Source organism: Melospiza georgiana, chromosome 4 (assembly GCF_028018845.1).
Source record: "Melospiza georgiana isolate bMelGeo1 chromosome 4, bMelGeo1.pri, whole genome shotgun sequence".
In the NCBI taxonomy this organism is placed as follows: Eukaryota; Metazoa; Chordata; class Aves; order Passeriformes; family Passerellidae; genus Melospiza; species Melospiza georgiana.
The window spans coordinates 22,318,141-22,346,000 of NC_080433.1; the positions used below are offsets into that span (position 1 = coordinate 22,318,141).

At 42.3% G+C, this 27,860-nt stretch overlaps 1 protein-coding gene across 1 annotated transcript; it reads right to left on the minus strand.

The window, feature by feature from the left end:
* Positions 1-26,132, minus strand: TTLL12 (tubulin tyrosine ligase like 12). The gene is made up of 14 exons (XM_058022511.1): positions 25,989-26,132; positions 19,011-19,186; positions 16,810-17,008; positions 15,471-15,630; positions 14,767-14,897; positions 11,973-12,049; positions 7,829-7,945; positions 7,471-7,665; positions 5,842-5,953; positions 4,597-4,748; positions 4,443-4,524; positions 3,934-4,002; positions 2,327-2,465; positions 1-505 (listed from the first exon to the last, which is right to left on the minus strand). Exons 1-14 carry the CDS (start codon positions 26,106-26,108, stop codon positions 354-356), a joined length of 1,881 nt encoding a protein of 626 aa, XP_057878494.1. The 5' UTR covers positions 26,109-26,132; the 3' UTR covers positions 1-353.
* Between the last annotated feature and the right edge of the window lie 1,728 nt (positions 26,133-27,860).

The following is a 27,860-nucleotide window of genomic DNA, read 5'->3' on the forward strand; positions in this document are numbered from 1 at the left end:
TTCAGTAAATTATAGTTTTAATGTTGACACAAGGAACTTGTGCAATGTTTCCCAGCAAGCAAGCAATCAGGCTACCTGAAAAACAAATCCTACTCTGAAGTCTCCAATATTCAATAAACAAGACACTTTGTCAACACAGAGCTATGTTTTACAGAAAGAACAAAAGCAAGACGAGGACAATGCAGACAAAGGGATTATCAATACAGTATATGGCATATTTTTCTGAGACAATTTTTTTTCCCCTGGTGATCAGTACAGAAAAACAGTTGCATCAGCAGCTCATAGAACTGAAATATAAATCCTGCTGTTAAGCATATCTGACAAGGAAATTGATGGAGTCAAATCTCCTGTGGTTAGACAATGCGTGTCACATGGCAGTTGTCTGTTTCATCCAGAAATAAGGTGCTGAAGACATCATTAAAAAAGGTAGGGTGGTATTTGCAGGCTCTGTCACAGTCAGGATTAAAGTTCACCTCCAAGATCTGAGGCTGCATAATTCTTTTCCCTGTCAAGGCAAACACAAACATTGCTGCTTAATATAAACTCTACAGAGATCCCAAATCACTATTTTTCTTTAATTCAGAAATTATAGAAAATTATTGGAAAAAGCATCTTTTGTGACACAAACTGCGAAGCCAGCAGGGTGTTTTTGTTTCAGTGGGTTGTTTTTTATTGGAGGGACAGAAGTATGTTCTACCATCATTATCCAGAGGACAATTATCCAACAGATTCTGGAACTACTGTGCTAATTCAATGCCTCCTCTGGAATGAAAATTTGCAGCCATTCAATATCATCTCCCTGAATCAGCTGTTTTGCTTGTCAATCTCAAACATCTTCAAGAAAACTCTGCTTCTCCTTTCACATTTCAGTACAAGCCTTGTTTTCTTTAAACCTCCTAGATATTTAGCAGTCCTGTTCCTTTAACTGCAGCCACCCCCATTTGCCACTTCATACCACTCCTAAAGGAAGTCAGGAAATTTAATTTTCTTTTAAAACTTCATCAGTTCTGAATCAAATGCATTCTGTGCAGAGAAAACCAAAGGATTTTGTTTAAAGTCTGGTGTTGAGATTGTTAAGTTAGGGAATGGATAAGTGAATCCTTCTGATGGATAAGTGAATCCTACTGTGCTTTGCACAGGAGCAACAAATCTCTTTGTCCACAGGCTGCCCACAGCTTTACAGCATTGCCACTGGCACCACCCCTCACTTTCTAAAGGCCAGGGACCTGTGCAGCTCATGTTCAGCCAGGCATGTAATGTGAGGCTGGTTCTTTTACTGCAGTAGTTGTCCTCAATCCAGTAACATTTGTGAGCTGCTCTGCTTATCCCATTCAGGACACCTCTGGGACAGGTGAAACAGGATCCAGTATGGACATAGCAAAGCACATTCAACCCTTGCTCCACCTCATCTCAGCAGCAAAGGCTCCATTTTGTATCTCCTGTTTCTCAATCATGTCCCTACGTGAAGCAACTCAATCTTCACAGCATCAGTCCCTGCAGCAGCGGCCATGGGGCACTCACCCAACACACAACATCTAATTGCTCTGCAGGCAAATGGGCACAGGCAAGCAACTTCTCCTGTTCCCAGAGAACCCAGTACCACACAAAGAGAGTGTGCTCAGCTCTTTTCAATACTCCCTGGGGTCTTGGTGCCTCTGCTACTTTTTTACTTCTACAAGGAACACATGTCTGAGTCAGGGACATTTACAGAACATTTCTGAGCCTCCTAGTGAGACAACAGACTATTCTGTCTGGCAGACTTTGCAACCAGTCCTCCATCCTCCACAGCTGCCTGGAAGAAAGGCTTCAGGTAGGCAGCCGTGCTGTGGCACTAACATGAAGCAGCCTCACTCATGTGTTCTTGCAGAGACTGGTAACAGCTGAATGTCAGCCCCGAGAACATCAACAGCACTGAAATGGTGAATGTGGTCCCTTCCCTGTCACAGTAAGTCACTGTGCACCGAACACTGCTCCAAGCTTGGAAGCCACAGGCAATTAGATGTCTCCAAGAATTTCATAGAGAGTTAGGTATTTCAGACATTTGTTTGGGGTTTTTGTGTGTGTGGTGGTTTGATTGAATTCTTTTGGTCCCGTCCCCCACCCCCCTGTTGTTTTGCTCTGTTTTTCTCCAAACAGAGAACAACAGCAGCAGGGAAACAAGGATGCAGCCCAGCAGCTGGCAGCTGCATCACTCCTGTTACGCAGCATGGCAGATGCTTTCCCCACAAATTTGCAAATTCAGGTGTCAGTGGGAGGCACAGAGAACAGACTTCTGAAAAGGTCCACAAACATAAACAATTCAACACTCAAATAAAGAGCTTCTCACCATCTCTGCTGGTGTCCCACTTAAGCATCAAGTCGATGGCATATATTGCTCTTGAAGATGGATAATCGCAGATGCCAAGAGGGGCAGGCTTAGATGTAGCAACTTGGAACAATTCAGCAAATGCCTTAAAAATACTTGCCTAACAACAGAAAAAGCAGTGAATTCTGAATGAGCAGTGACCTTCCATAAAACCAACACATGTTTCTAATCACTTCATGCAGTGTTTGAAGGGTTTGTATCAATTGCACTACACAACAGGTGAAAATCTGCATAGTACTGGCTTCCAAATGTGCATTTAGACCTAATGCCTACACAAAGAAAGCACCAGGCAACATCCATGGACTTTTCTGGAGAGCCAACGAATACTATGGAAATCCTAAAAATAGTGCATTTAACATTAGAATTAACCCCCTTCTCAGGCATTATGCCAAGTATTGCACTTATGTGTAGAGGAGGGGAAAAAGAAAACCTAGGAGAGTTCTGTGAAAACCAGCAGTACAATTGTGAAATTCCTGGTTTTTTTTCCTGCCCATTCAGTTGTAGTCTTGCTTTGTTTTGTTCTGTTCTGCAATGAAAAATCTTCTACCCATTTATACCCCTAAGAAAGGTGGGGGGGACATAGAAATTTGAAGAATGTATTACATAGGTATTTTGAAAAACAGTCAGATATCCAATCTGGAAATGAAATAAACCAGGAAGAACACAGAGATGTGAGTTTTAGCATTGAATTTATGCTGCAGTGAATCATTCCCTCTATTTTCTGTACACTGTACTACTTTGAGTAACCTACAGGGTGTATTTTTACATCTCTTTTTTCACCCCTTGTAGTCTCTTTCAGACTATTTTAAAACCCTGTCATAGTCTGAGTATACAAGGATCTAGTTAAAACAAATGTGAATTAATCTAGGAAATCAAGTCACAGATGGAAATTTATGCACTTTTGAATGAATATGCACATATAGAGGCTCAGCTATCATTCACTCTGTTTCTTCCAGCTCCTAATAAATATGGAAGAATGAAAGAATTCTGTTTTGTGCATGTTTCTGAAGTAGCTCTTTACATTCAGCTTTTTCTTTCAAGCACAAATCACAGGAAAAATGAAAATCAATGAGAGGGCCCTCATGTGCCTTCCTGCATGTTTTATGGAACTGTAGTATTTGGAGCTTCCTTTTTACAGTAAAGAGATGCCATGGTATGAGAGAGCCATCTGTGCTCTTGTGAAAAGTCATCTGTGCAAGGAGCAGGGACAGGGCCCTGGCAAGGCTTCTAACACAGAGAAGCTGGGGCAGCAGCAGAAAACTCTGCTTGAGAGTAGTCAGGACTGGCTGTATTGCTACGTCCAACATAAAAAATTATCACAGTGTGATCATGAAGTAAAATTTTCAAATTAAAAATACAATCCTCTAACAATCAAGTATTTGAGGGCAAATTACACAGTTTGAAGTAAAGATTAACATTATGATCTCCTTTGTGACACACATGAAATATGTCTTCTAAGAAAAAAAATCCTAACAACCCAAGACTTCTGGAAATGCTGGTTTGCTGAGTATAAAAAACCCAAACCACATAATGAACATTTACATGAGAAAGATGAGTTGCTGACTTACTTGCACTGTTGTCCAAGGATATTCAGGATATTGTTTTTCAAATAGAGGAATAAAATCTTCACAGTGCACCTAAAACAGTTCAGTAACATCAAAGGCTGACTTGGTCAGGAATGACAAGAGAACAGAGCATCAAATATATTTGCTATTCATACAAATGCAAGTAGAGAACTAGGGAATTAAGACAGCTCCTGAATACCTTCCTTGTTCCAGGATTTCTTGTAAAAGATCACACTAAGGCTTTGACAATGACAAGGTGTTGTTTTTTTATAGTTCTTTTATTGTCTCTCTCAATGTGGATTCCATTCAGAACATAGGTTTGTATTACTTTAGGTAACCACAGGTGACTGGGGCAAAGAGGGGAAAGAGTCTAGGAAAGTATTTGCTTAGGACTTTAGGTATTTTGAACACCCTGTTGAAGTGGATGTGAAACAGACTATTTGCTAACAGCAAACACCAGAAGATTTTCTACCAACAGAAAGGTGAGGGAGTGTTTTGGGCAGTTTGCTCACCTGTTTCAACGTCGCACCAGGAGCGTAATTCATGACGGTGAAATGCTTCTCGTAGTCATCCAAGTCATCAAGCGAGAACACCCTAAGGAACAGAACAACTCCTCAGTTGAAGGGCTCTGTGTCAGCAGTGCAGCCTGCGAGGGGAGGGCAGCACCTGTTGGAGAAGCGCAGCCAGAACACGTCGTAGCTGTAGAGCCGCAGCGGCTGCACTGAGCGCAGCAGCACCACGTAGCGCACGTCGAACTTCACCTGCCCCACGTCCTCGCGCTCAAACAGCACCGGCTCCTCGATGTACTTGCACACCACCTGCAGCACAGCACAGCTCAGGTGAAATGCAAGTGTCACACACCTGCAGCACAGCACAGCTCAGGTGAAATGCTAGTGTCACACACCTGCAGCACAGCACAGCTCAGGTGAAATGCAAGTGCCACACACCTACAGCACAGCACAGCTCAGGTGAAATGCAAGTGTCACACACCTGCAGCACAGCACAGCTCAGGTGAAATGCAAGTGTCACACACCTGCAGCACAGCACAGCTCAGGTGAAATGCAAGTGTCACACACCTGCAGCACAGCACAGCTCAGGTGAAATGCAAGTGTCACACACCTGCAGCACAGCACAGCTCAGGTGAAATGCAAGTGTCACACACCTGCAGCACAGCACAGCTCAGGTGAAATGCTAGTGTCACACACCTACAGCACAGCACAGGGACAGCTCAGGTGAAATGCTAGTGTCACTGCACCTCAGTGACTTAGGGCAGCCCTGGCTGCATTTCAGCTTTTCCTCAGAAAGGTGCACAAATAGACAAGGTTGTTTTTGTTCACACTCTGACTACAGGGTGTGGAACCATGGAGGCTAGGATGTTCTCATTTGTAAAAATCACAGATTTCTAACTGGTGACTTTGCTGTTTTGCAACAATTATGAAGCAATTCTGTGTGCATTTCTGTACCCCATAAAACACATGCAGTCCACACGTCACCAAAAAATGGTTCTGAAGCGAGCTCCAGAGGTCACACACAGTGAGGTACAGGTGGATGTCACAGGGTCCCTGTAAAAAGCTCCATAATTCATCTCCTGTTGGCAAGGGTGGCCCTTTGTGCCACTGAGCAATAACACCAACCAGGGGACAGAAGCAATCATGTTCCCAAATTGATGAGCAATGCTAACTACAGCCAGGGCAAGTTTTATTCTTTACATAAGGCAACATCAGGCTCTGAGTTTATCTCTGCAACAACTGGAGTTTACCAATTTGCCACTGAATCTACTCTGAACTGTATGCTTATGGCCAGCATATGTATTTTGAAGAATAAATTTCCTTTGTATTTTCAGACCTCGTTCTATGAAGCAGTTTTTTCAGCTCTGCTTTTTAAATCCCATTCAAAACCATGCCCTCTCACCTTTGGGCTGCTTTCCCTGTGCCTGATGATACTGTTCAGGTTGTTGGTGATGTGGGTATCCAGGCTTCTGGCCAGGTTCCATGGTTTGCATATCCAGTGATTATCTTCTCCTCTGGGAGAGAAAGTGAGAGAGCAATACCTGTAAGTATCCACCTCATTCATCCGGCTAAATATCCATTTGGCTGGATACATGTCTTCTCCTGAAAAAATACTTTAGAAAGCTGTGGGCTACACTGCAAGAATTAAGACTTCTGCTGACAACTGGGAGGAGTAGGTCTTAGGAATAAGGGAGAGAAAAGGCAGTGGTACCTTTCACATTTTTTTTTTTTTTTTTAGTTAGGGCCTAACTCTGTCTCACTGTTTATTTCCTTATACTGCATCTGACTCCATCAAAAGGGGAAAACAACCCATCAACAGCATCACCATGAACATGCACAAGCAAGTCACAGTGTGGAATTGTTCTGCCAGGAGCCTGAGAACACTCTGGCAGGGTAGTGTGCAATTTTCCAAGTTGGTCCCTACTGACACCTCAAAATCATTCACATTAAATGACACCAGAACTCATCTCTTTGAGAAAAAACCACACAGATGATCAGCAGCTCACACTACAGGAAAATAAAACCACACCACCATTGTCTCACTTTCTAGCCTCCAGATACCTCCTGGGGCAACATTCTGAGATATGCTTGAGAAAATCCAGCAATATGCTGGTCTTTCCACCTATCTTTTCAAGTCAGGACAGGGTGATGCTTGATGTCCTTTCCTCAAACTATTAAAGTATCATAAAGTGAGCTAAAGATAGCATTTAACTTCTGTTTTGTTTGTTTGAAAATCCCTACCACCTCCTTCCCACTAAACTTACATACACACTGCATGCACGGTCCGTCCTTGATGCTGAAAAGGAATTAAACCAAAGGGACACGTGGCAGATGTGCTCTCTCCTGGTCAATGCCAGTCCATAAGACATTATGTGTAGCAAATAATGGCCAAATGAAACACCTGGCAGGTGTCACCATAAAAAACAGGCATCACCAAAGCAGCAACCTTTCAACCACAGTACTCCATGCCAGACAGAGCAGTAGCTAATGCTCTCTCTCTCTCACAAGAAGAGAAACCATAATTTCCACCCAAGGGAGCTGCACCAGCAGAAGTGTGGATTTGAAACCCTAAAGCTCCACAACTGCTCCAGTCTAACACTAATTTTACTTTCATAACCTTACAGAACCCAAGTACTTTAAGCATTTTCCATTCTGGCTTAAGTGCAAGAACAACTGCTACTGTTCCCTTGAAATAAAATCCCACATTTGTTGCAAACACATTTTGAGGTTCTGTATATCTGTTAAACAAAAGAGGCAAGATCCTGACTAGGAAAAGAGCCAAGGACTTCAACTATGTATTCAAATCACAGCAAAGTTTCTGGGTTTCAAACTGCATTGCTGAATTACTTTTACCTAAAATAAAAACCTAAAAAGTCTCCACTTTTGAGGTAAAATTCACTTGAATATAAATGCAGCAAGAGCTAAATCATGGTAGCGCAACAGCTGCCAAGACCACAATGTGGGCTCCTGGTCTTTGAGGAAAGTGAGATCAAGACAAGACAAAACCTGGGGAAAAAGAAACACAAGTCACCTTCTGTCACGTTGCTGGAAGCAGCTGATGAACTGAGGCAATTCTGTCTCGAGGTTAAAAGTCCGAGGCAACCACCTGGGCCCATCTGGTCCTCCAGCTCGTCTGGCAATGGATGCCAGGCAGTCTTTGACAGTCAGGAGGTTCTCACATGGGAACTGATTCACCATTACCTCAGGCCTCTCCTCACTCAGCTTCCTACAATGCAAACAAGTGCTTGGTGAAGGGGGAACACTGGGGAGGCCTTTGGGAACACAGTTTTTACAGCATTAAAAAATGTAAACTGGGAACACAGTTTTACAGCAAAGAAATTTAAAAAGAAGTATTATCAGGGGAATAATGAATCCTATAATTAATAAACCTATAGTCTTTGAAGTGTGAGAAGTTGTAGAGGATGTCTGCCTCTCCCTCGCTGTCTGTGAATACAAAACGGGGATGTGTCAGGCTGTTGAGAACTTGAGGAATGTCTGTGAAAACCCTAGAAGAAAGAAGCACACAAAAGAAGAAAAATGTCAGTTTAGTTCCTGAAACTGATCAACTAATGCTTGAATAGAAAAAAAACTTTTATGTTTTTCCCGTATACACTCTCGTATACACTCTCTGTGACAATCTCTTCTTGATTCACACAAACAACATAAATTGAAGTGGGATAGATAAAAAACTTGTGAGAGATTACCTAAAAATTATCTATTTTGAGATAGAGATGACAGCTTCATAAAAATAACAGTTCAGAAGATGATGACTAAACCCCTGACACAGAAGCAGTAACATGAATTCACTGTTCTACATGAAATATCCAGAAATAAGAGTGGCCTTGTGAATGCCTTCACTCCTGAAAGAGCTCTAAAAATCAACTTGCTGTCACCCACATGAAAGAAAGTCATAGGAAATCTTGTCAGCTTAATTCTGTAGCTGCAGAAGATTATTTTTGTTTGTTCAGAACTCGAAATAACCCAAACATATGAAAGTAGGTACCTTAGGTATATGCTGGGAATACAGAAAACTTTGAAAAGCTTGATACAAATTCCCTCTCAACCTCATTTAAAATCATACAAAACACCAACCCAAACCTCACATACATTTCAGAATGTAACTAAGAATGAGGTAAATTGTTGTGTAGCTTAGGAAACTTCCCTCTCAAATAAAACCAGTGACTTGGATGCTAAAATAAGCAGATAGAAATAATGGTTATTTTGATGACTTATAGCTTTAAGTGAGGCCACTTAATTCAGAATTCAGCATGTTAACTCAAAAAGCAAGACTGTTTTTTACATCATTCTCATGGTAAGGAAACATTTGAACAGAATAAAAAGACACTAATTTTTTCCATGAGAAACTACTCTATTCTTCCTTCTCTCCAGATCTATTCTTATCAGTTGTAGAACTTTCCTCTCCTCCTCCACTGCTAACCAACTGGAAAATATATTCCCCTGAGAGACACTTCTCTAACTTCTCTAAAAAGATGAACTGCAGAAATAGCCCAGTCACAGGGGGAAATAAATTCTTTAAAAAGCAAAGTATGTAAGGTGCTTTGCATAGCTCCATGTGTGAGATATTACAATATTTATACTATTTGTGCTGAAGCCTGTAACTGAGAGAGCTGACTTCACTCTGGATGAAGGGAATCAGCCTGTTGAAAGAAGCCACCAGTCCTTCCTCACTGTTGCAAGAGAACAAAATTAGTATTTCCACAGAGTCCCAGTAGCACTTCTTCCTGCAATTTGTGGCTTCTTGGCTTCTCCTTGTAAGTCTGCACACAAGGGGAAAGTGTAATACCAAATGTACTGGATCCACTACAAGTGCTGCCAAACCCACAAGCTCCCCTAACATCCACTGGTTTGGAGCAACTGTTAGTCCTTGCTGGAGCAAGAGGAAATCAAAGTGGTGACCTAAAGATAAAAGGCCAATTATAAAATGCTGTAACAAAGTCCTGAAGCACCCAAAATCTACACACAAATAGGCAAGAAAGAACACATGCAGCACAAGAAGTACTAAAATTGAAGTTGTTCAGAAAATGCCAAACTGGTTCTTTACAAACACACCCTACAAGTCACCATCCTGTCCCAGAGCACTCAGGATTACATATTTGAAGACTTGCTTAAAATGCAGCACAAAAGAAACAGGGGAGCTCAATTTAGCTTTAAGTGCAAGAACATCATTGCAATAAGATGAGGGAGGTTAAGATTAGAGAGGCAATAAAGCCATTTCATTTGTTCTAAGGTAATACACTGATAATGCCACAGAAAGATACAGACAGGTAAGGAATGCACCAAGTCCCACTGTGGCTTTGGCAGAGGGCAGAACACCTCAACTGCAATCCTGTGTTATCAGCCAAGCTATTCTGGACCTTTCAGTCCAGTATCAGTGGCACACTGAACTAATGAAGCCAGCTAACCATGCCTCCCAAATGATGGGTCTTTTCCCCTGAAGTTTTTTCCCCTGGTCTCACTGAAGTCCTGGTAGGGATGCTATGAACTCTGGGATTAAAGATGACATTCAGTGAAATTATACAAGTAAGATAAATATGTTTAGATTTTACTTAACTTGAAACTTCAAATATCTAAAACTAAGAAGCAGTTATGAGAATCAACTCCCACAGCACAGAGCTGACAAGACCAACCAAAACAAAGAGTTGTCTCATAACAGCTCTTTGGACGTTTTAAAAACAGTAACTGATGTAGCTGAAAAGAAACATGAAAGAGAAGATCAAAAGAAACAGAGATGATCAAGCCCAACACCAACTGGAAAGACTTTCCCTAATAAATCTGTCTTTGAAGCATTTAGTTCTTAGATTCTTTTTTTCCATTCAGCAATCAGCACAGCTGGATAGAACAATCTCCCTAGGGCAGCAGTTATTATGCTACAAGCCCTAATTAAACCTATAAATTTGCTGTATCAAACTACATGTACTCACTCCCCTGCTTTTTAGAGCTCAGGTTAAACATTTATTTGATCTTCCACTCTCTGTCTTAACTCTGCTTGGATACAAGATGCTAAGAGTTTGTTCCAGGTTCTAAACTTTGCAGCCTAAATTTCTTCTGAATCCCCTAAAACAGCAGCAATCCACACAGGAGAGCACAAACATTATTAACAGGCTACACCCATCTAGCCAGCTCCACATGTTCCCATCTGTCTGCCCAGGGTGACAGCCCTAAAACCTTTAGGGAAAGCCAAGAGCACTGGAAGGCTGCAGCTCCCACTCAGTCACCTGGACTCTGAGATGCTGCTCTACCTGTGGAGGAACATTAGTATACAAAATTCAGAGCTGAGAGAGACCTTACAGCCTCCTGTCCAGATATGAACAAGATAAAGGAAAAGGGAGGGAAGCCCTTAAGAGTACATTGACTGGGTGTGGATTAAATTTCTTAGAGGAAAAGTAGGAATAATTTCATGTGCTTCCCGCTCCTTCCCTGCCTAATGTGAGTGCCATTCATTTGAAATGTAAGATACAAACTAAAGAGGTAAGCAGTGATAAATATGTGTTTCCCAACACCCTAAGTATTGCTTTCTGCCTCTATCAGAATGCATCTGCCTTTGACTCCTGTATCTGAGTACATCAGAATGAAAAGCATCAGCTTTTGCTTATCCTCACAGTCATGTAACCAGAGATTTCAACTACAAATGAAACCTTGACTACCACTGGCCTCTCCACAAGAAGTGACTTCTGATTCTCAGTAGTTCTCCTCAAGTAAACTTCATCTAGGGAGTAACAAATCAACACAAGAAGCTGGTGTGTGAGTACACCTACCAAATACATTTTGGTGCAACTTTAGCATTTAAGCAAAAGGTTTCAAGCAACAACTGTGATCCCAGTGTCAGACTACAAACACCCCAGAGAGCAACTCACAGCACATGCTAAGCAATGGTTTGTTCTGGAATAAAACCAGTAACAAGGCAGCCTGGCCATGCAGCACCACTGTTTTTGCTCAAAAAAATCCCTTATCTTTGCAATGTTCTTCCAGCTTTCTTCTGAAATGGTTTGACAGCATACAGCTCATTTTTGTAGTAAGCACATGCCCAATTTAAAACATGCCAGGTTTTTATAGGATTCTTGTTTGGTAATGCCATCTGAACAAGGGGAATAGTCTACTATATATTCACATAGCACAGAGCAACCCCTGTGGCCATACATGCTATAATGCAGAAGACAAGTCTTTAGTGCCTCTTCTACACCTTAAATCATTCTTAGAGAAAACAACACTGTGTAACTTAGTGTTAAAACATGATGCAACCTTTCTTTCACCAGAAGGTGGCACTTACTAAAAAACAGAAACAAAAAACCAAACTAAATTTATTTTTTAGAAATTATGTAAGTGACAATTCGTTCACTTTAAAGAATAAATCCAAGAGCAGTAACTAGTAAGTCAGAATTTTAGGCAAGTGGCTCCATATAAACCCACCTTTAACTTGCCTCAGTTCAAAGATGGAAAAGGCTGTTCAGCCTGAAACACTGCAATTACTGCACATAATGGTGGTAAGAAAACATTTTGTTTGTGGATACATACTTGAAAACTTTGTCTTTGGCATAAACTGGTGGATTGATCGCTACAGGAAGTTTTTCCTTGTTTTCTGCTAAAATTGCCTAGAAAACAGAAAACCACAAAAAGTTAATTCCAGGCAGAATGAAAGAGTCCATTGCATATCTTATTCCATTCTCTTTGGTGCAAGTGAATTTCAGCAAAGTTACAATTCCATTATGTTGTGTACTATGTTGTTCAGAAAAAAAAAAAATCAGTACAAGAACAGAGGTAGAAGGAAATCCTAACAGTAAAAAGGAGTAAGAAATAAGGCTTCAAAAAAGGAATAAGAAATAAAGCTTCAAGACCAGAGCACACCAACACTGCTGAATGACCCTGAGAAATTCTTGTTTCCTAAACATGAAAAAAAATTCCTCAAATCACAGCCAACCATATGCAATAGAAGACAAAGTTGTTGTATTTCCAACAAAATGGAAGACTGACCATTTAGTTGTGATACTTTGTTACAGATGACTAAAAAAATTATAGGATGTTGGAAGCCAATTCTGCTCCTGTGAAAATGAGCAAAACGTTTTTTGCAGCCCTCAGCAGTAGCCATGCCTGCAATGTCTCTCTCCATCCTGTACAGCCCCCCTCTGACTGCTAAAAGGAAATGCACTTCTGCATCCCTGCTGATGCTCTGCAAAAGGAAGCAGCTCTCAGAAACTCTGGGACAGGAGAAGTACATCTTGAGAAAGAAAAGCAGCTGCTGCTGTGCAACAGCTCTTTGAATTCCAGCTGATCCAGACTGTCATAAATTGCAGTGAGGTGTCTGTCCAGCCACATATGCACTTCTTTACCTTTAAGGTTGGTATAGCAATAAAATCCTGCATAAGTGGAAAGACAAACAAAACCACAATGGTAATCAAAGATCTTAGACACCACCTTCTGAAAACTTGTGAGAGATTACCTAAAAATTATCTATTCTGAGATAGAAATATGCAAGGCAGTTTAGCTCTGACAGCTTCATAAAAATAGCAGTTCAAAAGATGATGACTAAACCTCTGACACAGAAGCAGTAACATGAATTCACTGCTCTACATGAAATATCCAGACTGGGCAGGAACAAATACAAAATAATGGTTGCAGTCACTCCAGAAAAAGAAAGGAGCCTGTACTTTTAAGGTGAGAAGATTACAACTCTCAGAACAGTACCAGAGGATGCATTACTGTGTTTTTTGCAGCTCAAACCCAGGGAGCTGTTGAAATCTCCTTAGTCCCATGAGATACTTCCTCCATCCCAGACATTCCATTAGAAGCTGCCTCCCCTGACACGTGCTTCTGCAATCAGTGCCCCATCATCACCCACAGCATCATCTAAGTTAGTTACAGCCATTGTGGTCCGTGTTGGAAACCGGAATTGGATAACAGAATAAAAAACAGGTATCAAAAAGTTAAGCCAAAATGTTGCTGAGTTGTCACAGCAACTGGGATAATTTTACATATAATGAGAACTGTCAGCAACATGGTATCTCTTTCTAGCTGTATCACCTTTCTAGCTGTATCTCTTTCTAGCTGTGTCGCCTTTGGTGTCTAGGGATGTGGCATGCCCTGAGCCCCTGCTCACTGGTTTGTCACTAGCTGAGACTTTTTCACTCTAGAATGTCTAGCAGTAAATGAAAGCTCTGTTGGTTGGTTCTAGCATCAGTAGAGCTCTCATCTCCCCTCAACAGCTGAGTGGCAAAGGCAGTTTAAAAAGAAAGCTACCTTGAAAAGATGTTTTTAAGGTAGAGTGGTAAAGGAGGATTCTGGACTTGTTTGCCACACAGCTCCTTAACTTGACTCGATCATACCAAAACAGAATTAAAATATGCAAAAGTTGCCTTTTCTGAGACCAAGGCTCTTTTGCCAACAGAATACATATAAGACAAACTCTGGGTGCATTGCTGTTCCTCTGTTACTGCAAAGTACAGCTCTTCCAAAAATGCAAAATCACAACCAATCCATCTGCCTTAGGTTACAAGACAGCCCAGCTATTATGAGTGCACAACTTTACCTAGCAGAAGCAGGTTAACTTCACTTCTGACTAGATATTGTTAATAACAAGCTGGATAGAGCATTTTCTGCCTCTCATCCACCATAAAGAAACACAGGGTTGGGGTTTAGAAGCTGTATTTTGAATGCTATTAGTAGCCAGTAGCATCCTCATAGGTATCAGTTTCCTCATTTTTCTAATAAGTCAATCTTATGTAGACATTGTTCATGACAAGGAGATTCCAAACATTCATTTCACATCCTTAAAATATCCCAAACGTTTATTAGAAAGGAAACAAACTGAATCAGTACTTTAGAAGAGTGCCATCAACTTAAAAATGTTTCTGCTCCAATATTTATTAGTTCTAAACCACAACACAGCCCAGCATCCAGTCTGAAAAATTAAACTTATCTTACAATAATAAAACAAATCTTTCTGCAATGCAAGACTGAACAGCAATGCTACAATAACAAATTCAATCAATAAGCCTATTAGGCAATGTATCAAACATCTACCTGGAAGATGGATGCCTCATATGAAGTACCTTGTAGTGTGCTTATAAAAACAGCCATGCAATACAGCAATAAAATATTAAAACTTGTTTATGTTGCTCAGTATTTAAATACTTAAATATTATGTATAAGACATTTCTTGTCTCACTGTGCATTGAATTGTTTTTTTATTTTAATAGGTATCCTTTGAATCAGTCTTTAAAAAGAAGCAAAATCAGAATTCCTGCAATGCTTTTCTAGACTCTGCCTCTTCTTAGAAGAGATAAGATATGGAATTAACCTGTTAAAATCATACCTGGTAATGCTCATCTGGTGGCTCTGGAGTGGAAGAGCTGACATCCAACACTTCAGGCAGCCAGGGTAACAAAACACACTTCCTGATCAGGCGATCCGTCTCCCCGTGAGCGTAATCACGAGTGACCTCATCTGCACCAAAACCAGGAGAACCTTTAGGAACTGCCTTTCATTTCCCACTGAAAATCTTCAAATGACAGCTGCACAGTCAATACCAGCACAACTTTTGTTATTTCAATGAAAAATTAGAGATAATTAATGAAACATGATAAAAGAAGTATTATTTAGGATGTTTATCTTCATGTGATGAGGGTGGCCCCTGATTGAGATTACAGGAATAAATCATTGGCCTGGTGTTTCCCAACTTTCAGAGCCTGACTTTCCAACTCAAAGCTACAAACACAGATTTTAAGGGATTTTTTTTAATCCCTCAGATGATTGAATTTGCAGTTTCACTAAGGTAGTGATGCAAGATCTAAATTCTCTGTCAATAGCAACATTTTTGGACTGCTAAAAGGTCTGTATCCTAAAATACAGAAATATTAGACAAAGAGAACTTTTATATTTGACAGCGTTACAAGAATGCAGCCATTTTGGTCTTGAAACATTTGTTCTACTGTGAAATGTTCAATGATTTTGTAAGAACTGGCCCATTTTCTACAGCAAACTTTAAAGAAAACCCCAGCTCCTCAGACACACACTCACCACCAGTTTCAAGGTCTCTCAAAGGCCAGAGAATTGTGTAAGCAATTTGTTGAGGCATATAAAACAGAGGTGCTGCTGCAAAACTTGGCTGGTCTGAATGCTGAATGCGTGATCCAAATTCATCCATGATGTACCAGACAGGAACCTTCTCCTCTGCAGTCTGCATGAATAAACAGAGGGGGACATCTTGCACACATGGACTGCAGGAAAAGCTCCATGAGACAGAGGCACTGGCAGCACTCCTACACCACTTCTCAGATTCCTGCTTCAGCCTCCTCTTTCTTGTGCTACTGCTATTGCCTACCAGACCCACTTTCCCTGAACCAAACCAGCTGCTTAAGACAGCTAAACCAGCAGAAGGCTGCTTGGTAGGATTAGTTTTCCTTCAGTTTCTCTCAGAATCAATCAGCTAAAAAGTGTGTGAAGTTTAAGTGTGAAGGAGAGCAACACTGCCACCTGCAACAACAGCTGGCTGCAAGTGTGGAAGCTGCATCGTCAAAGTGCCCCCTTCCTGCAACACTCATCATGAAAAAATCCTGAATGAGAGAATAAACTTTAAATTGCTTGGCAGCACTAATGTGGCCTTTTTATGGAGGCAGAAATGGAGCAGAGAGAGTAGACTTGAGATATTTCCTAGAAAAGTGAACAGAAGACAAGTTCAGCTACGGGATGAATTAATTGTCTTCTGGAAAATCACTTTTCAAGTAGTAACAGATAATGCCATTTCACTCACAAGTTATTCATGACAAATTGAGAAACAAAGAGATAGGATAGAAAGACTCAGAGATACTGTTCAGATTTCTCTTTCATTTAAGGAAAAAGTCACACTGAATCCCCTTCTCAGGGATTTCAGACCTGATTCTACTGTGAGTTAAATTTGAGCTTAAATGATAAAGATGACCAGTCCAGAGAACAATCTCAAGACCCGGAGCTAATAGGGGCAGTCTCCTCATGCTCTCACTTCTCAGGGCTAGCCCTGCCCATTCTGCATAGGGCTGAGGCCAGAGAATTAATCTTCCTCCTTTTTAATTCAAAAGACTCAAAAAAACACTGGAGCTCCAATGCAAACGGTACAATTGGGTTTTCACCTGCACCCCAAGGGCTGTATTCCCTCAAAAATGGCACACGTGCACTTGAGGCATTTGAAGGCTCAAGACACGTTTGCACAGTGCTGAAGGACTACAGAGGGCAGGGTGACCTTGCGTGGTCTTACCCACACACCCTAAAAGCAGCATCTGCTCTCCTTCCAATGACAAAGAACACCTGTAAGGATCTTTGCTAATATTTATGTATTGGAACATATCCACCCCAAAATTTTTAGCATCCCGCACAGTCTTACCCCTTGAGAGAGCTGGTAGGTCTGGCTGTACTTCCACATCTCCTGCAGCACGTGCTGGATGCTGCCCTCGTCGGGGATCTCTCCATGGAAGGCGATGCCCATGAGGTTGGCCATCCTGTGCAGCAGGCCGGGCACCTGGCGCAGCTGCTGCCGCGCGTGCTCCGCGCGGAACGTCCAGGCGTGGTCCACGAGGAACACGCTGCAGGAGAGTTGGGGTGGCACCACAGCCCGGGTGGGGTTACACCCAAGCCTCACACTCACACACACACACATGCTCTGAACAAATGCTGCCTGCCTTTCCCTGGAGATGGTGTGATAGCTAATCGGCTCTTAGTCACTAAGTCACTCCCTGAGCACACACTGGGGCATTGCAGGAGCAACTTTCCAGCAGTAATTTACACTCTGGTTTTGCTCTAGAGAGCTTATGGTGAGCAAACTTATGGTGAGAAAACTTACTAGTGAGCATTTCCATGAAAATGAGGAGCAGATAAAGAACAGGCACTCAGTTTATGAGCTTATTCCCTTTAAAAGCCAAGAACACAAATGCCTTCCCTTTTTATCACTAGGAACTCTACTGCAACAACCTGACATTCTTGCCTTAACCAGGAAAACAATACACTCTTTTGAAAAATTACTTGAGGTCCTTGTTAGCCACAGGGTTTGTGATATCTACTGTCATCTGTAAAGCCAGGTGGAGAAGTCTGATCATTAGAAGCCTGTATGTGCTATTAAAAGAAAATGAGCAATAAATTTTGATTGTTTCCATTTGTTTTGTCTTTTTTTTTCTTTGGGTAGGGGTAGGGTGTGTCACCAAATTATTTTTTTAAAAAATTGCATTGCTTAAAAAAATTACAATCTAACCTAAAATAAAACCATACGTATCTGGCACAGTTTCCCTTGACAAGTTTAATCCTTGCTTAGGCTGCATGACTTTTAGAAAAAAACACAGTTTTTCAAACAGAAGGTTCTTCACATTTTGGTGATATCACCTGACTGAACAATTACAGAGCAAAATCTCAACTCTACTTGCTAGCAAAATCCCCACAACACACAAAATACCCTCCACAACACCTACATTTCAGGAAGCTAAAAACATGTTAGCTGTCACATAGGGCAAATATGGTTGAACAATTATTGTATCCCAGATTCCACACACACATGAAACCTCACTTAATTTTAAAATTAAAGACTCCAGAGAATGCTAAGGTCAAGCTCTTTCAAAATGTTAGCAAACAGGTGTGGTGGTGTTCCGCTCCCACATTCAAACACCTGAATGCTGCAAAGAAGCACAACATTATCACAGGAGCTGGTTCTGAACTTGATAATTCAAGTGTATTCTCAGATTTAGAAAGGTGATTACTTAGGTTAAGGCAGGGGTATAAAGGCACATACCTATGAATCTTTGTTGGTTTTACTCATCAAGCTTAATTTAATTTTTTAGATTTTGCATGTTTACCAAAGATCTAAAAAGTATGAATGGTCTCACAGAAGTTTTACAGAACTGAACTTAGATCTCCAGCAGAGATGACTTCATCTCACTGTTTTTTATTAATGTATGACAAATACCCTGTTCTATATCTGAAACCAGTAAGAACACAAAAAGCAGTACTATAATATAAAGTTGTTTCTTACACAACTTTATATTAGTCTTATACATGCTTCCTAGTCTTACACTCATGACAGATAAGCTGATTGTTAGCAAGAGAACAGTAATTTAATATATTAAATTCCACACACATGCACATGACCACTCTTGAATTATATTTCAGCCAACTGAAGGAAATGGAAGCCCACAGAACATTACTGTGAGTACCTTCTTGGCATGAGGAGATCACAAGTATTTCTTTAGTTTTTTTTCCACAGGCACACAGTCTTGCAGATACAAAGGTTTGCTTTATTTTTGCAGAAATAATTTCAAAGTTGCCTTTTCCTTATTTTCTCCCTGAGTTTACTAAAAACCAACTTCTAAGTATCTTCCTGCATGATTTAAAAAGGAACCACATTAAGATATTTGTGCTCCCAATACCCTATGAAGCAAGGGGTGCTTCATAGATGCATCTTTCCTCAAACATGCAGCTATGTCTTAGAGGTGGAAAAGAGGATTTCTGAATAGGTTCCAACAAGTCTCAAGGCAAGTCACTATTATTTTAGGGTTTCACACTACTCAAAGGCTGAACAATATTTTCAAAAACACAACTCACCTATTGGGATTAGAGGCCTGAAGTCCATTCTCATTTGTTACAATAACTTTGAAACAAGGTTCATTTCCAGGATTTGGTTTCTTTTTAAATTCTTCTTCCATTTCTTCATCAACTTCTTCCTCATCATCCACCTCTTCTACTTGCATTATTCCAAAGTAGTCACCAGCATCAAATATCTGAGATGGAAAGTGCAGAAAATATCATGCAACTGGATAAGATAGAACTCTGATATGCACAATGAGACACCTGCAGACATTTCTTCCCTGTAATCTGATGGCATTTTTAACCTAAGAGATTAATGAACAACAGTATTTATTCTTTCACATTTTAACAGAGCTGTTTGTTTGGGAAGTTTCTTCAGTCAATACTGGCAGGAAGCTTTGTTGGTTTCTTTGGCAGCAGCAGGTCTACTAATGATTGTCTATCAGTTTAACATCTCATTAAAAATTTTAGAGGCTGAAAACAGAATACCCTTGCTCAACCTTTGCTAAAATCAGTAATTTAAGACCTGCAAAACCGAGTGTTACCCAGGCTCCACCACCATACCAAAGTACATTAAGGTCCCTGAAGAAAAAGAGCTTTTCCCAATTGAGTTCTGAACCAGTTAAAAAATCTCAGCCTGCTTCTCTCTCTTCTTTCCCTATTAAAGGAACTATCAGTGCTCACTCACCCCCAGGTAAATTGGGAGATTCCTTATACTGCTATATATAACATTAAGTTTCATACACTTATGTCTACTAAGGTGCTGAAAGGGGTTTGTTTACATTCTTGCCCACTCTGGATGCAACAACTCCATCTAGAACATAGAGAACTGAGGGCAGTCACCACACAGGGCTCCCTTCCCAAACAGTGGGCTTGCACATCTGGCAGAACTAAGACCCTGCTGACAACTGCCATAATTTCAAAATGAACATATGCTTTTAGGAAGACAAAAATAGGTGAAGCCTCCAAAGACTTGAAATTTTTCAGAGAGAATTATTTTGCTAGAATCACTCACATACTACCTAATAAACCAGGCATGGGCAGACAGATGATTTGCCTCAATCTAATATTACTAAAAAGTAGCAGGGAAGGAGAAAGGTCTAAAGTGTGAGCTCTCAAGTTACTGGTTCAACACTCCAAACCTGCAATGGTTCAACACACAGCCTGAAATGCCACATTATTGAAAATCATTACTTCTATATATTGACAACTTCTTAGCTGTAAAATGCCAGTGGCAGCAACAAGCTTTCATTTGTTCAGGTGAGTGTTTCTACACGACAATTATTTTTGCTAAGCCTCAACGGGAAGGTGATGAAATCAACTCCACAACTATGAAGAAAGGGCACCTAAAAAAAGCAGACAGTTGCTCAAAGAGGGAGTGTCCACCATTACAGGGAGAAAGTCAGCAGGACAGCAACAGCTACTTCTCATCTTAAGCCACAGTTCACAGATCAGATCCAAGGGGAGAAGTATCTGAAATTCCCTTCTGAGGAACAGGAGATGGTATTTTCCTTTGGCATGGTGAAAGCAAAGGGGAGGGGGCCATGTTGGATAAAAAAAATCATAGAATGTCTTGGGTTAGAAGGGCCCTTAAAAGATCATCTTGGTTCCATCCCTGCTGCCATGGGCAGTGATGCCTTCCAGATGCTAACAATAGCTAACAGCTATTAGCTGTTATTAGCTAACAGCTCCTTAGCACACAGCTTCTTAGCTAAATGCTAAGGAGATGCTAACAGTATGTTGGTTAATACATATATCTTTTTAGGGTAAAGAAAATAACTCTCCGAACAAACTTATTAGAGATTAAAGCTGCACCTATTTAAAAAAAGAATAAAATCAGAAACTCAGTTTCTTTCACTTCAGCAGGTATCAAAATAGCAGTTACAATTTATTTCTAGTTTTCCAGTTGCTAGAAAAGGATAACATTACTCAGTAGTAAGCAGTATCAAAACCTCTTGCTGTTCTAATAGTAGCTTTCAATGCTTTTTAAAGTCTCTGCATGGTTGCCTTGAAAATTTGTAGTTATTGAAATTCATGTAGCTGCAGGCAGGTCCCAGCAAAAGGAAGAGCCCTGCCCTGTGCTCACAACTACTTTTTGTCAGATTGGCTCCCAGCTGGGTGAGCTCCCTGGTCAGGTTTAGGGCACAAATGCTAATCCCAGCAAAAGCAGCGTGCCAGCAAACCAGCGTGCCAGCAAACACGTTCCTCTCTTCCCTGAAATGACACTTCAGTGCTCCTGCCTGGATCAAGGGCCACCCTCAACAACCTCCTTAGCCAGCAGAGAAGCGACAGACAAGTGAGTGGGAGCCATCAGAAAATGGAAAGTGTAAGTGGGAGCCACTTGGCATGTGCTGCATCGTGGCCCTGTGTGTGTTTTCCACACTTGGCTTTTGTCTTGAGGAGTTTGTGAGAGGGACAGGAGGCCAGCCATGGCTGACTCAGCTTCAGCCTCCTCTCAGGACAGGCTCCACCCGTTTACCAAACACCCGCAGTGAATATTGAGTTTCTCCACAACACTAAGGGGAAGCTGTTGCGTTTATATTTTTATTTTTTTGTATTTGATATCATCTCAAGACTGAAAAATGAAGGGATTCCGAATGCCCTAAGCCAAAGTTTGGTCTTTCCCTCTGACAAATTATCAGATACATGAGGCTGTAGCAGTTGCATTTAGCAAAAAATCTCCAATTTTAATACCTTTACAGAATTATGCTTAATGAAAAATTTCTTCTAGAGAATTTATAACCACCTAAAAGTGAACTATGTGTACACCTCACCCAAAGCAAATCATACTTCTCGCAGCAGCAGCAGCTCAAGACCACCTTAATCAGTGGTTTTTTGTGAGGGTTTTGCTGTTTTTTAAACTCATAGTCGATAATACAAGCAGTTCAGCAGTTCACTGATGGGTTTGGCAGAAGCACCTCGTTGTCAGTGTGGATACACAGACAGTTTTGTGTGTCCTCTCTTCCTCCCTCCCTCTGAGCCAGGCTGTCACACTGAACCTATTAACACAGCAGCTCCATTAAGGGAATATTAAGTAAGCTCCTTAAGCAAAAACCAGCTGGATAACATCACACCACCAATCTGAAAAGTAATCTCTGGCTTGAAGCAGAACAGGGAGAGCTCACATCAAGTATTCCACCAGTGCAACCACTAACTTCTAGACAGCAAAAAAGCACCAACACATTCCAGTGGCACAACTGCTTGCAAGCAAAACATGTTTGGGCAAAAAATCCCTCCCTCTGCATGTTCAGGTAGAGTTCCAACCCAACCAAGCCCAGCAAACCACAGAACTTGATACCAAAGCAGGCACATGTCATGACAATTACCACACAGGCATCTCTAGCAAATTCCTTTAAGGCACACTGCAAACTGCTTTAAAGGCCACAGGGAACCTCTGAGCAACAGGCTGCCTTCCACTGCTCTGGAAAATAAAATCTCCCAGTATTATCATGCTGCATTCCTTCTGGTAATTAATTAAGAGCCTCCATTTCTAACTGGGATGAAACTCTAAGCAGTCTTTTGCCAGCAGCATCTGAGGGCTACAAAAATCTCCCTGCAATACAGAGAAGCCTGCAAAATAACTTAGTGTATGGCTGGAATAGAAAAAGAAAAGATTATGAATAAATTAGATGCAGGCACTGTATTTTCCAGGCTTATAAACATACTATACAGCTTATCCAAGAGCATAGGAAACATCCACTACACTAGAAACACAATTTTAGCACTTATAGTGAATGATTACATGTGCATACATATCATTTTTCAAGTTTCTGCCAGAAACACAAAAAGAATTTCCTCCCAACAGATGCTGAATGTTAAATGCAAAACGAATAACTAAAGGCAGGTTTACCAACCCAGCAGTAACACCATGTTTTGAATGAGCAATCCAATTACATAATGCTCTCAGAAGGAAACCTGCTCCAGTAGATCCCAAGGTAAATTAAAAAAAAAAAACAAAAACAACCAAACCCTCCACTTCTCACAGGCTTTGGTGTACACAGTGGAGGGAGGGTGCATTCACTCTCTATGTTGAAATACGTGTGACAGTGTTGAATAACAGCTGCTTGGGCTGGGTTCTAGAGGTATTGATGCAAGAGATATTTTTATCTCTATTATAGATGCAAATTTTTCAAGTTCTATGCTAGAAAGTTTTAATCTTTGCAACAGGTTAGGACAAAGGAAAAATTCCTCCCATGTAACACATGTCACAAGGAAACTCATCCTATGTTCTACACTGCCCTGGGGTTTTGTCCCCTAGGTTATACTTTATTACCTAGATTCCCAAAACCATTTCACCCCTTCCCCTCTCCTCCTTTTTTTCTTTACTGCTGCTGCTCCAGCCATTCTGCACAGTCCAGTTCTAAGTCAGCTCCTGTGACTCTGTCTCTACCTCCTCAAAAGGTTATCCCAGTCCACAGCACTCCTCATAGTAACTTTTCCTGGATACCCCAATTTTCTCCATACCCTTCTGGGCAAAAATCAGAAGCTGCAGCAGCAGAGACAAGCACTCTGAGCAGTTTGCTTTATCTCCCAAAGCTCACTGAAATAATTAAGTCTCTTTTTCCACACACACTGGGACATTCAGTACAGAAGAGCCAGCTCAGCCACTACTGCCAGTAAAATGAAGCAGCAGGAGCAGTCTGCTACCTTAGGGCACGTGCTTTCTTCCTTCTGCCTTTCCTCATCCCAGCCTCCATAAAAACATCTCTCCTCACTCTATTGTCCTACCTTCTCAGTGTTACACCCTCCCAGCAAAGCTGCTAACAAGCAAGGATCTCAGCCACAGGTCACAAATCTCAGGCCTGCATTAGGTCACAGCACAGGTTCAGTTTGCTACCTCCAGCTTCACACTGGCATGTGGAAACATAACAGCTCTCAACTCTGGGTTTTCTATACTGCCTTCTGTTCCATCCTCTTCCAGGACATCCCTTCTCATACCCTCCTACCTAAGCAGAGCAGCAGATATTCTGGGGTGGTGCTCCCAGGGGCCCCAGGAGAAGGGAAGAGACGAGGATCTGACTCCATGTTTCAGAAGGCCTGATTTATCATTTTATGATATATATTATACTAAAACTATACTAAAAGAATACAAGAAAGCTAGCCTTCTGATGAAATCCTAAGAATAGAAAAAGAATGATAACAAAGGCTTGTGACTGACCAAGACAGTCCAGACAGCTGGACTGTGATTGGCCATTCATTAGAAACAGCCACATGAGACCAATCACAGAGGCACCTGTTGCATTCCACAGCAGCAGATAACCATTGTTTACATTTTGTTTCTCAGGCCTCTCAGCTTCTCAGGAGAAAATATCCTAAGGAAAGGATTTTTCATAGAACATGTCTGTGACAATATTCCTGCTCCAAGTTCCTTGCATGAGTACTTCCTGAGGCGGGTGTAATTCGACAAGGAGTTTGTGGCTGGGCATATGCTTGAGATAGTATAGATTTTCAGTAATCTTCTCTGTAATAAACACATATTTCTGTTATTAATACTACCACACAACAGACTGAAAGCAGCAGGAACATAATCAGACCTTTCCCGACTATAAACACTCATATCAAGACTTGCAATGCTTTTCTCCTGTTCCTACTTTGGAGCTGAGATGGGGAAAAGAAGCACTCAGGTAATTAGAAATTACTTTACCTGTACATGGGTGTTAAATTGCAGTTCCCTCACCTTCTCTACCATTCTATACTACCAGCTCAAACTTCTCACCCCATCTCAGCCATTTCTTCACTGCTTATCCTTAGCCTTCCAGCAAACCACCACTAGTTGCTTTCTCCAGTTCTCAGATCTCTTTCTCTCCCCAGGACTAGAAATTCACCTCACTCACATCTTCTTCTCCAGGTCAGCTCCTCCAGTCTCCCTCAAGACCTCTCAATTCTCCAGACGAAAGGTTTTGGCTTACCTCTCTTTCCTGCCTCAGCTCCTTGTTCCTTTACTGCCACAAATCAAAGACAGCTTTCCTCATCACTGAGGCTGGGCTGCAGATGTGCAAACAGAAAAAAACTGTCTAAATACAACCCGTGTCTTTACAATCTGTTTAAAATCACTCATTTTCTTGTCTTTGTTTCTCTTCCCTTTCTCACCACAAAGCTCCAGGAAGCAAGCAGATGGTTGCTGCAAAGGTGAAAAGGGATACTCCACCCTGCAGTGTGCCTGTGCCTCCACACTCCCTTTAGCTCAGGGCCAGGGGCCAGCTTCACCTGAAGAGCACTGCCCAAGCCAGGTAACTCATGCACACATGACATGAACTGGCTGAGCTCTGCACAGTTTTAAGTGACTGACCACGTGGAACTGAACTGGAAAAAAAAATTAAAAATCAGGCAAAAGCCAATGCAAACCATAATGGATTAAGATATGACACATCCTTAGTCTAACACTACTACGGTTGCTGTTTTTTCTTAACTCTCTTTAGCATAAAAAGCTGAAGGGTTGAGAACACTATCCTGCATTTGGCTGGGACAGAGATAATTTTTTTCTTTGAAGCTGCTACAGTGCTGTGGTTTTTTCGATTCATCACCTCTCACCTCAATACTGTATCGCTAGTTACGAGGTTATCCAAACGCTTCCAAACTTCACGCCGACAACAAAAAGACGAAATCAGATATGTACAATACACCTGACGTCTTTTACAGCCCCGAGCTGCAGTCTCGGTAACACAACCCGCACCGTGCCTTTCCCGCTGTCCCCCTGCTAAGCAACACCGGGACTCTCCTCTCTTCTTCGCCCAGGGCTGCAGGGGCTGCCCTCAGCACGGCTCTCCACGGCCACGGCCACTGCCACGGCCGCAGCTTGTCCATCTCGGGGCCGCCCCCTCGGCGCGGCTGTCCCCGGCCCGGGGCTGCCCTCCGGGGCTGCTCTCTCAGCGCGGCTCTCCCCCCGCTCGGGGCCAACCCCTCAGCGCCGCTCTCCCCCGGCCCGGGGCTGCCCTCCGGGGCTGCTCCCTCAGCGCGGCTCTCCCGTGCGGAGCCGCCCCAGCGCCGCTCACCCACCTCTCCGCGCAGTTTGCGGCTCAGGCTCTCCCAGTACTGCGTGGGGACCCGCGATGCGCGGAGCGCGGCCCCGTGCAGGGCCACGAAGGCCGCCAGATCCTCCTCGCCCTCTCCCGCCATGGCCGGGCCGGAACGCGCCGGGCGGGGCCGAGGGCGGGCGGGGAGGCGGGAGCGGCGCTCGGGGCGTTCCCGGAGCTCTGGAGGGAGCGGTGGGAGCCGTGGGCCCCGGGAGCGCCGGGGTAGTTTCAGACAGCCTGGAGGAGAAGGGCCCGGAGGAGGCTTTAGTCTGCCGAGCAGATGCGGGTTCTGGTTCTCTTTTGTTCTTCTTCTGCCCTTGAGCGTTAATAAAATTCACAGTGTTTGTGGTGCAGTGCTGGCCATAAGATGTTTTTTTTTCCCCGGTGTTTTAGGGGCTCTTCTGGAAGGCCCCAGCCATAGCCCCTGAAGTGGGCTCCGGGTGGGATGTGAGGCATGGCAGGCACTGATTGCTGGCCACAGCCGTGGGAATTGCTTTGTGTGAGTTGTGATGCTCAGGAAAAACATAGTGTGAGTCATTTATTGAATTAAAGCTTTTTTATTTTGAACGTTGACAAGGAATTTTTAACATGTAAGCCTGACTTAAACATCTGTCAGTACAAAAGGGAGTGTGTTTTTTGCAAACACCTGTAGCGGAGTGCTGGCTTCTCGGTTCTTTCATTGGATGGTTTAGAAGAGATTTCTGAGAAAATCTCTTCCTTCCAAGATTTTGTGGGGAATAGCCTAAACCAGTTTAACCTGAGGCTTTTTAAACATTACTGGCAGCTTTGGTCTTGCCTCAGGTATGGTTGTAAAGCTCCAAGAGCGAAGCCAGGTATCTGACACTGCTCAGAGCACAGGTCAGGGCTTTGCTGTGCTGTTGCTGCTGCTGGGAGCACCCACACCGCTCCCTCTGCGCATTATCTGCTCCACAGATTGGAAATTCCTTTTCCTGCCAGCCCATCCTCAAATCAATTCAACTTCGGTGCTGCTTGCACTGGCAGTGCAGCACTGTGCTAGGAGGAGAGTCCTACAGCCCTGGAAATAGTCAAGTTCAAGAAATCTGATCTAGTGGCTGGTCAAGAAAGCTTCGCTTTCACAGACCACTGTCAGTGGAGAATGTGCCATGTTGAAGAAATACCCCTTTGCTCTCTGCCCTGTCTAGTGTTGCTGGACTGGTGTCCTCTGTAACTACCCAAGGGTAGCAACAATCCTTTTCTCTACATAATCACAGAATTATTCAGGAGGAAGGTATATAAACTAAAGGGCAAAATAGGTTGACCGGGCAGAGAGAGAGTAGAAAAAGATTATAAATGGTGCCTATGTGCTGTAACTATACATCAGCACTCAGCAGCTGAGGATCTAACTCAAATCTCCAGGTTGGATATCTGAATAGTAAATGCAGGCAAATTTTCCTCTTTGCCTGAGACTGTGTCTGCCTCACCATGTGCTGTGTTCCCACATTTCCTCAGCATAAAGGCTCCACTAGGATGTCTCTAAGGAGACCTCCCTGATTAAACAGCAGAAGATCAAAAAATAGTTGGATTTCCAGTGTTCCCTGACTGTGTTCCCATCCTGCTACCCTGAGTTTCAGCATATTTTTTGCTAATATTGTGGTTTGGGGAAAGAGGATGGCTGTGGTGTTGATCTTGCCCTAGTGTTGTAAAATGTGGAGGTTTGATCACTTACTAGTAGTCCTCCTGGGGACCTTGCTTACTGAAAAGGCCACCCTTCCCTCACTTCTGTCTTTGTCATGTTATGTAGTTAACTCAAATCTTTTACTTACCTTAAAAATAAAACCAAAAACCCCCCAGTATTTTTCCTTAAACAGACCAAGCAGGAAAAGTTTTAGGCATC